The following is a 10,769-nucleotide window of genomic DNA, read 5'->3' on the forward strand; positions in this document are numbered from 1 at the left end:
AGTTCTGCTGCAGGATGTTACATTTGCACTTCAGAGATTTGGAGAACATTTCAACTGAAATCAATTCATAAGCTATTGCATTTTCATTGGCTCAACTGTTGAGCTACAAAGCCAATGTTTAAAAATCGGAGCTATGTTTTTCCTATTTTATCATACTTATGTGTTGTAGTGTGTTGTTGTAATTCTTGAAAACAGTTGATTTCTTTCAACACAACGTAAAAAAACCCACCAATTTTTATGTGCATTATCATACGTTTACTTGTTCTCTTAAATGTCCATACAGTTGTTACTTACACAATTTCTCGTAATGTATATATAGTTTTTTTTTGCTTTGTTTGATTTTTATAATAGATACTAAGTATTAATCTTCTAGAAGATTTAATCAATGCTCTCGCTGAATGCAGCTCCGTAACGGTTTCATTCTAGTCTCTAGTCAGATTAGCTCATCTTTCTATTTTTTCCCTTCGATTACATGCCATTTTCATCTGTATTTCTGTTAGTTTTGCTTCCTAAGTTCAAGGAATTGCGTGTCCGCTCTCTCTCTCTATCTGTTAACTCTCTGCAATGTGTTACTTTTTTTTATTTTTGTTGTTGCTTCTGCAATCTCAATTCAGCGTAATTCCGGCAAAGGAAACCTCCAACCCAGCGGCGGCGGCAGCGCCAGCGCCCGCGTCGTTCGTCTCCATCCGACTCCGGATGTGGGCCAGCGTGTTCTGGTAGTGCATCTCGATCTGTTTGGTTTCCTCCGTCGGTTCCAGGTTCGGGAGCTCCTCGTTGATCTTGGCGATGAGCTGCGGGGTAGAAAATGATGATTTTGTTTTATTTGTTGGGAGGAAATTGAGTTTGAATGTTACCTGATTAAGCATGGACACCGTAATCTGGGCGTTCCCTCGCTCGTAGTAGAACAGATAGTGGTTGAGCAGTTCCACGTAGAGCTGCACTTGGACGCCCACGTCCAAGCACTGGGACGCGATTTTGGCGGCCTTCTTGAGGCACTCCAGAGTTCGCTTCTCGTCGCGCAGCTCCTGGCCGTTTTGTCTAGTAAAGAGAAGCAAATTAAATAGAGAAACAGCAACGCGAGGCGAGATGCCAACTCACTTTCCACTCCAGAACAGACTGGCACAGGTGACGACGGCCCGGCACTGATCTGGCTTCTTCAGCAGCTTAGACGCGGCCAGCGCACAGTTGGTGCGCAACGGTTCCGCGTTCTCGTCGGAGAAGCACGCCATCTGCTCGACCGTCGAAACGATCAGCGTGATGGCCGCAAACTGGGACTTGGAGTCGGAGATCTCATCCTCGTAGAGGGAAAATGCCTGCAAAATTACCAGTTAGTATTCTTACGAAAGATTTTGATGAGTTCTTCCCCCTCTCACCTGTGTCATAAAGTCGTACGCCACCGTCTCGTGGTTCGTGTACGCAATCTGGCCGATGCAGAGCGCCCCCTGCAGGTACAACCTAAGCGCCAGCTCCGGCAGCTCCGACTTGGCCAGCACCGCGATCGTGCTGTGGCAAAACTGCAAAATCTTCTGGCACTTTTTGTCCCACATTTCGTCCTCCCCGGCGATCGCCTTGTACTTGTACGCCAGCTGGTACGCCGCAAACACCAACGGCGGCAACACGTACCGTATCCGCTGCTGTCCGCCCAACCCAAAGTGCTTCCGGGCCGCCGTCAGTATCTTGTACTGCGTGTCCGGATCGTCCGAGCGCAGCAGGTGCACGAACCGCCCCACAATGCCCTGCTCCTCGGCAAAGTCCTCCGGATCGATCTTCTCCGGCGGTTGATCCTCCTGGTCGGAAATCAGCGGTCCGATCATCCCCAGCACCGAGTCCACGTGCTCGGCCGTCGGAACGAGCGTCTCGTTCTCCAGAATGTTCATCACGATGTACAGCGAGAGCGCCTTCCTCGAGGTGTAGTCGAACTTTTCCAGCAGCGGCCCGAAGAACTTGAGCTGCAGGATCGTCATCACGTTGTTGTAAAAGTCCACGCACAGGCGCAGCAGCCGGGACAGCTCCTGGTTCACCGTCAGGGAATGTGAGATGCTGGAGGGGGGAACGAGAAGGAGTTTTTTTAACGTTCACTTTCAAAGCTAACAAACAATTTTACAATTTGTAAATATGTCCAAAGAAAAGTAATTAAAAACCATTTATCGTAAAAAAATGATTTTGGCGCATGTCCGGAAGATTGTAAAAAGGGTGGTTTTTGCAAGATAATCGAAAGACCTTTCAAATTAGCCTAAAAAAACGAGGATCTGACAACCCTATCAAAAGTTATTAGCACTTAAGTGTTATTTATTGATATGTTAAACATGTCGCTCGTTTTACTGAATGTATTGACTTTATGAATGTGAGGAAGGCACCAACCACCTAAAGGTGGATTAATTAACGTTTTAATTCAAGTTTTTGAAGGTGGTCCAAAATTGATTTTCAGAAAGTGTTTTTTTTTTTTATTAAACACCTGACCAACTAATAATGCAATTTTTTAAAATATTTATGTAAATTTATCCTGAAACGCTATTTTTCTAATCTAGTCAATTTCGAATAAAAATATTTTTAAAATTTTCAAGTCCCTAACATTTGATATGGTCGAAAATATGTGTTTGTGAGCTTTTTTAAAAGTTGAGGCACGATACGGTGGATTATATCAAAACTTAACTTTAAAATATGGTCAAAATTTTATTTTCGACTTTTATCGTAACCAATTTTTTTTTTTTTTTTTTTGGTTGGCGGCACTCACAGCTGAATTTTGACAAATTTGTGCCATAAGCTGATGTTGGAGATAGGAAGAAACGCGGTCAAGAAAAGATGCGCATTCTTTAAAAAAAATCAGAATCGAAAAAATAAAAAAAAAAATCTGAAAAAAAACATTGATTTAAAAATTTTATATTCTGGAAATCAAGACTAAACCCTAAAATTCTAAAATACATTTTTTTTATATGATAATACTGAAAGCGACACTGTACGAGCTGCATCAAAAATGATTTATTAATTTTTATTTTTTTTTTAGATTTAAGATTTTTAAAATTGAAGTTACTTTTTTCGAATTTTATATTTGAAGCATTATTTTAATTTTTTTATGGTCGGAACTTAAAGAAACCTTTGTTTTTGTTTTCAAAAACACAAAAATTTAAGAATGCAGAAATTCAAAAATTCTAGAATTCTAAAATTCAAAAACTCAAAAATTCTAAATTTAAAAATTCCAACAGTCTGAAATTCAAAAATTCAAAAATTTTAAAATTCTAAAATTCTAAAATTCTATGATTTTAAAGATCTGAAATTCTATAATTTTAAAATTCTGAAATTCTAAAATTCTAAAATTCTAAAATTCTAAAATTCCAAAATTCTAAAATTCTAAAATTCTAAAATTCTAAAATTCTAAAATTCTAAAATTCTAAAATTCTGAAATTCTAAAATTCTAAAATTCTTAAATTGGGTTCTAAAATGAAGCTTAGATTGCTGATATTATTGTTTACAGCGATAAAGCTTATTTTTCTGAGTACAATGACCCTTTGTACGAGCACAAAGAGTTTAAAATGGATTTTTAAATCAATTTTGAAAAATTAACCTCGTGGTCCTTCTTGACAGAAAAGCTCCTACTTGACAGCTCGTTCCAAGGGGAGCATAGTTGATCCATCGAAAAAATGTTGTCTTGTCAAAAAAAATTTTTGCATTAAAATGAAAAAAAGTGATCAGCAATGGTTTTTAATCTTTTTTTTACCGTTGTACATAAAAATTGACATAGGACTTTAGTACCCAATTCTAAAATTCTAAAATTCTAAAATTCTAAAATTCTAAAATTCTAAAATTCTAAAATTCTAAAATTCTGAAATTCTGAAATTCTAAAATTCTAAAATTCTAAAATTCTAAAATTCTAAAATTCTAAAATTCTAAAATTCTAAAATTCTAAAATTCTAAAATTCTAAAATTCTAAAATTCTAAAATTCTAAAATTCTAAAATTCTAAAATTCTAAAATTTAAAATTCTAAAATTCTAAAATTTAAAATTCTAAAATTCTAAAATTCTAAAATTCTAAAATTCTAAAATTCTAAAATTCTAAAATTCTAAAATTCTAAAATTCTAAAATTCTAAAATTCTAAAATTCTAAAATTCTAAAATTTAAAATTCTAAAATTCTAAAATTCTAAAATTCTAAAATTTAAAATTCTAAAATTCTAAAATTCTAAAATTCTAAAATTCTAAAATTCTAAAATTCTAAAATTCTAAAATTCTAAAATTCTAAAATTCTAAAATTCTAAAATTCTAAAATTCTAAAATTCTAAAATTCTAAAATTCTAAAATTCTAAAATTCTAAAATTCTAAAACTCAAAAATTCAAAAATTCTAAAATTCTAAAAAAAATAAAAATCAAAAACTCTAAAAATTCTAAAATTCTAAAAATTCTTAAATTCTAAAAATTCTAAAATTCTAAAAATTCTAAAATTTTAAAAATAAAAACTGAAAAACAATAATATTCAAAAATTATGAAATTCTGCAAATTATAAAATAAATAAAATATGATTTTAACATTCTTAAATTTTAAAAATTCTTAAACTAAAAAAAATAAAATGAAAAATGAAAATAATCTTCAATCCTAAAATTCTAATATTCAAAAATTTAAAATTTCAAAAATTCCAGAAATCGAGATTTTAACATTCTAAACATAAATCTAAGAATGAATTTAAAATTGAAAAAATCTAAACACAAAAATTTACAAAAAATTCAAAATGATTAAAATATAAATTTAATTTTTTTTAATCCTTGAATGGCACCAATTTTGCCACCATCTCATATTTCAAACGATCAGGCAGTTTTGGAGTTATATGTTAGGTTAGAAAACCCAAATTTTGAGAATGTTGTTCTCCGAACGAACTGTTTCAAACTGATGTTTAAAATTTCAGATTAAAAAAAAAATTAAGATTATAATTTTTTTTTAAATATTTTTTGCCGAATTTTATAATTGGAGCATTATTTAGTATTTAAATTTTTGATGTTCTTTAAAGTTTTTAAACTTTAAAATTTAAAATTTGTAAATTAAGTTCAGAAAACTATTGATTTTTTTTTATTATTTGAAGGTATGGTTTTTAAATTCTTAAGTTTTTGTTTTCGAAATTTGCAGGTTTTTTTTTTTTTTATTTGGAAGTTTCAGATTTTTTTCAGTTTTGTCAAGATTTGAATTCGTGATTTTTAAATTTTTAATTTCCCAATTTTTGTACAAATATTTTTTGTTTTTTAATATCTTAGTTAAAATATATTTGTTTTTATTAAATGTTTTTTTTGTTTCCTAAATTCTAAATTTCTGTGTTTCAAATTCAAATGTTAAAAAAATTCTGCGTTTTGAAAATCGGCAATTAAAATTTCAATATTATGATATCGAATGCTAAATTATTGTTAAGTTTGTTATTGCAAATTGCATAGATTTTTAGACTTTCAGGCAAGTTTGAATAAACGTCAAAAATCTTCACACTTCACCTAGATGACGTTTGCTGTCATATTTACAATGTTGGCTGGCGCGCGTTTTGTTTATTTACAGTTGAAGGCTACTCGTGGGATAATTGGTTTGTTAAAGTTAGTTGAAATTTTTTGAAACTTTTCACAATTATTGAAGTATTTAAATTTAGGATTCTTTCCGGGACACCATGGCTGCAATTGTTGCCGAAGTGAAGCATCGCCGAGCTGCAAACAACACCGTCTATCACGCCTTGTATGGCTTTTATTTCCTCGGACTCTCAAAGGCGGAACTGGCCAGACTGTACGGGAAGCACAAAACTACTGTTCGGCTTTGGATCCAGCAGTACGAGGAGAATGGATTTTTCGACCGGAAGCATTACACGACGATTGCAAAGAAGTTCGGGAAGGAGAAAGTAACGTGGCTCATCGAGCTGTACAAGCGCCAACCTCTTCTTTATTTGGAAGAAGCCAGACAGCTCTTCAACCAAAAATTCCACGTGACGATTTCAGCCTCATCTATTTGTCGTATTTTGCGCAGTGAAGGTCTCACATGGAAGTGTTTGGAACGCCGAGCCATTCAAATTAAAGAGAGGGACGTTTACCGATTCTTTGTCGAATTAAACTCCCTCGACTGGTTGTACATCAATTTGTTGTTCTTGGACGAGGTTGCATTTGATAACAAAGGAATGCTGCGTAGGAAGGGGTATGCACTTAAGGGGGAGAGACTTGTAGTGCATGGAGAGTTTGTCCGAAAGCCACGCGTTTCATGTCTGTGTATGATCGGCCAGGGAGGATTGGTTGAATGCGCTTACACAGAAGGCACGTTTACACGTTTAAAGTTTTTTGAGCATATTCGCCGATTTGCGCTTCACAGCGAAGAGGTTCAGACGTATCCTGGCTGTCATTCCATCTGGATCATGGATGGGGCCAGGATACACTGTGACCAATATATCATATACTACCTTAGATCATTGGGCATCTACCCAATATTCTTACCTGCCTACTGCCCCCATTATAACCCCATCGAGATTGTGTTTGGTATCATCAAGAAGAGAATGCAGAAGACGTACAGTGAAAATGGAGAGAGCAATATGGAGAAGTATGTGGCTAAAACTATGCAAGAGTTCCGTTATTTCAGAATGGACAGATTGTTCAGGAAGTGCGGGTATCTGCAGGGAAAATTTGACCCAACAATTAACGTTCCTTAAATCATTGTAAACCAATTCATTGAAATAAAACAGATCAAATATCCGATGTTTTATTAACTAAAAATAACGAAGAAAACAAGTATCTGGTCAAAAGAATCGTTTACAGCTCATGTTGATTGTTTACGGACTGTGCTGGTCATCAATGCAGTTGGAAACTTTCTTATTCAAGTTCTTCCCGACAGCATCTTCTTGGACAACAACAGATGTTTTCATAGAGTTAATCAGGCTGCTGCTCGTATGTTCCCGTGTCTCCAGTCTCGTAATTCGATCATCCAATGCTTGAAGTCCACGGTTGAGAGTGACCTTGAAAGCCTCGAAAGCTTTGCGCACTTCTACGATGTCATCATGATAACTTTCATTCACATTACTTGCAGCCTCCAATTCATGGCGGACAGCGTTCATTCGGACCCCTTCTTGAATCGAAAACAAACTCGCCAACGATTCCGGCGGATACTGCATCATGGTGGAGCGCTGATGGGCAGGCGCACTGTGAATAGCATTGGCCCAAAGGACCAGGCCATGTCATGCCCTTTCAGGAATTTGCCGTGGTCACTTCGCAGCTTTTCGGTGAGCTCTTGCAACGCTTGAGTTGTCGCAGCTCCAGCGCGATCGTGTTCGATCGGATCGATCAGTGTATCCTTTACCTTAATCCACTGCGAACGGTTGCTGACGCTCAGGAGTAAACGTGCAAAAGGAGAGATACTTCTTTGCCGCGCCAGCTTTGTAGCAAATGTTGTTTGTTGTCAAGAATGTTGTCGATTGTGTAGGGTCTGCGTCCGGATAGGAACAGGGCGAACTGCTTGAAGTCTTCCTCCGTTGGTTTTCTTTCGTACTCCACCTTGGAGTACTTTCACCATCAGGATTCGTCTCGAAAACAATCTCTCGGTTCAAATAAGCACAGGATAGGCCCCAAACTCGTGTTACAAAGTCCGCGCTCGAGTTCCCGGAAACCTCCCAGTGTGCAATGTAAGCACCAGACGTTTGTCCTTTAAATTCGCGTTTGTAAACGGCAAGCGTGCACATAAACAAATCTTCCGACGTGTCATGTTTACCTTTGGATTTGTTTTTACGCTTTTTTGAAGGACCACCTCCTGCTGACTCATCAAACTGGTCCGACGCAGCACTGTTCGCAAACTCTGAATCATCCGGCTGCTCTGGTGCAGCACTGTTGTCGAATTCCGAATCATCCAACTGGTACGGATTTGCACTTACTGAGGGACCATCCGTGTCCCCATCTCCGGCAGGGCAATCTGCAAACGGATCCTCTTCCAGATACTGCTCCTCCATCGGAAAGTCCCCAACATCGATTTCCAATGCCTCAAGCGTTTGCACCGAATCCATTTGGTTTGGAGTCTGAAATTTTCACAATTATTATAACTTTGTACAAATAGATGAATGTTTCAATGAAAATTACTCGAAAATATCCTTGTTTTTCAAATTACCAATTCAATATTGAGAGAAATACACCTCGCAAACGTTTTTTTTGGTAAATAAACAAACGACAGCGGCGCAATCTGTCAAAACAAAGTTAGCTACAGTAAAGGGCGTAAATTATGGGCACCCTCAATATTTTATTGATTCCATATTTTGCTAAAATATTCATAATAAGGTAATAATCATGAGAATTTCAGCATAAAAATAAATTTTGAGAATTAGCAAGCTAAAAAAAATATTTTCCATACAAAACAACACAATAATGACCATTCTGGTTTTTGTAAAACATATGCATAAAATTAGTGGCCTTGACTGTACAGAAGTGTGCACTTTTGGTGTGCAGATAATATTTTCAGGGTCGGAGAATTTGGTGCAAAGTGTGCAATATTGGAGATAACATTCAAATGAGCAAACCCCAAAACTTTCCAAAACCAAAAAAAGAAAACAAACTAAACACCAGTTACCAATACTTGGTCATGTTCAGCCGGTCCAGAATCTGCGCCGTCGTCTCCAGCACCTTGTCCACGTAATCCACCCGATCGTGGTAAACCTTCTGCGCTAGGCTAACCAGCGCAACCTGCAGCGAAACGGTGTCCTCCAGCGGCATGTCCGTCCGCAGCTGCACAATGTACGCGATCTGGGTGCTGAACACTTCAAACAGCTGCACTTCGGCCGGGATGGCCGAGATGATTTCCGTGCCGGACGTGGTTTGGGTGACCTTTCCGTTGCGCTGGTTGTACAGGGCGAGGCGGTCGATGAGGGAGATGATGATGTTCTTGACGTTGACACCGGACTGGAGCTGGGCGCACGATTTGAGGAACGGGTCTAGAGTTAGCAGGTGGAACTCGTCCGGGAACACTTGGATGATGCACTCCATCAGGTATTCCTGGGCGATGGCGTCGCGGCAGCTGACGACCTGTTCGAGGATTCCGGGGAGGATGAGGCGCTGGTAGACTTCCAAGCTGGCGGATTCGAGCTGGGACAGGCGAACCAGGTTCGTTCCCACGAGGATCTTCAGCTCTTCACGTTCCTTTTCGCGGCGGGAACGTTCGCTGGAGTGTCCCTGGTGCTGGATGCGAACCCACAGTTTGTTCATCTCGGCGAAGTTGGTCAGAACGAAGTCGATCGCGTCGATGACGGTGCCCTCGTTCTCGTCTGTGTTGCTCAACGCGTCCGGCAGGATGTTGCGCGTGCATTGGAGCAGATAGTTACGGAGGAACAGGCCACGCAGCGGGTGCTGAACCCCGCGGCACATCTCAACCAGATCTTTAAGGATGCTGCGCTTGAGGCTCGAGTTGGTCTTGATGTAAACCAGCCCGACCGTAATGAGCAGGTACAACCGTGGCACGATGTTTCCTGCGTATTGGACGTGTTCGTACAGATCCGGCACCTTGCGACCCTTCTGGAACTCGTCCAGCAGATAGTGCTCAAAGTGGCGCAACTCGTCCGTGATGGCCATGTACAGCTCGTAGTAAGATTTCGGCGAGAGCAGCGAAGTTCGCAACTCGCCGAGCATCGTCGAAGCGCAGCGCATCGCCTCCATCAGGCGGTTCTTGTCCAGGAAGCGCTGTAATGTAGATGTTGTTAAGTAACTTTAGTTAATCACAGTTGGACAATTGATTACCTGCATCTGGAAGGCCTGGGCGCGCACCACCGTGATGGCATCGCTCAGCAGCTTGTCCTGCTCGTCCAGCGAGTTGATCGGTGTTTGGGGCTGCAGAGGGAAGGGAAGTTTGGGTTTGTCTCAGTTAAATTGTTTAAACTAGAAAAAAAACGGTAAATGATTTAAATGACAAACAGATTGATTTGTTCTTGAGAAATCTCAAATAGCCTTCCCCTAATAATTGAGAGTGATAAACACACATTCTTCCAGTGTTTTTCCTCCCCTTGGTCTTCGTAACACCTCTGTCTGATAGCAGCGCTCTGCTCAACACATTCTCACATCTCCAAACCCGCAAGACGACTTGCGGACAATCTCCATTGTCCGACTCCGTACCTGCTGCTCCTGCTGTCCGACGACCGCCCTCCGGTACAGCCCGGAACTGTCGTAATTGGACGGATTCCAGAAGTACATCTTGCCACAAACTTTCGCTAGGGTAGACTCCAAACACGACACCCAACCGAGACCGCGACACTTTCACCCTCGCACAGACACAGAGACACGCGTGCAAGTGGCCACCACCGCCGACGGGAAACCCTCACACACCACTGACTGACCACAAAAGGGAGGAGTACAGGAGGAAAAAAAAAGTATTCGCGATAGATAACGCAGAAATTGTAGATTGCACCAACTTACCATGGTTTATTTGGTATTACCGCTCCCGTTGTGTTTACACACTCTGGACAAGCTTTAATCCCGGGTTTTACTCCCAAAAAAAAGGTTCTCCGGAACCACCAAACTGATGACAGAAGCAATTAGTGCAAAATTGCCGTGCGATAATAATCCCAGTGGGCGATGGTTCTTGCTCGCACAACAATCCTTCTACTTCTTTCAGAGAAACTGACGCCCGGTCGTCGGTTCCCGTTGGCTGCAACCCCCGGCGGACAGATCGCGATCACTTTCGGCGTCGAATTAGGCTCCGGCGGGTTAGATTTGGTTGAGAATTTCGGGTTTCTTTCGCAAAGTGACGACTTTTTTTCGTCCGATTTGTCGAGAATGACAGATGCACGGAACGGTTTGTTTG

At 39.4% G+C, this 10,769-nt stretch overlaps 1 protein-coding gene across 3 annotated transcripts; it reads right to left on the minus strand.

Moving 5' to 3' along the window:
- Positions 1-232: 232 nt before the first annotated feature.
- Positions 233-10,769, minus strand: LOC6052661 (vacuolar protein sorting-associated protein 35). 3 transcript variants are annotated; one of them, XM_038262368.1, is made up of 7 exons: positions 10,382-10,769; positions 9,710-9,799; positions 8,550-9,652; positions 1,374-2,040; positions 1,099-1,313; positions 855-1,038; positions 233-791 (listed from the first exon to the last, which is right to left on the minus strand). In XM_038262368.1, exons 1-7 carry the CDS (start codon positions 10,382-10,384, stop codon positions 606-608), a joined length of 2,448 nt encoding a protein of 815 aa, XP_038118296.1. In that variant the 5' UTR covers positions 10,385-10,769; the 3' UTR covers positions 233-605. The 3 variants fall into 3 exon arrangements, with proteins under 3 accessions (XP_038118296.1, XP_001868892.2, XP_038118295.1); XM_001868857.2 differs by lacking the exon at positions 10,382-10,769 and adding an exon at positions 10,082-10,295 and having other exon boundaries at positions 8,556-9,652; XM_038262367.1 differs by lacking the exon at positions 10,382-10,769 and adding an exon at positions 10,082-10,295.

This window comes from Culex quinquefasciatus, chromosome 3, assembly GCF_015732765.1.
Source record: "Culex quinquefasciatus strain JHB chromosome 3, VPISU_Cqui_1.0_pri_paternal, whole genome shotgun sequence".
NCBI classification, from domain to species: domain Eukaryota; kingdom Metazoa; phylum Arthropoda; class Insecta; order Diptera; family Culicidae; genus Culex; species Culex quinquefasciatus.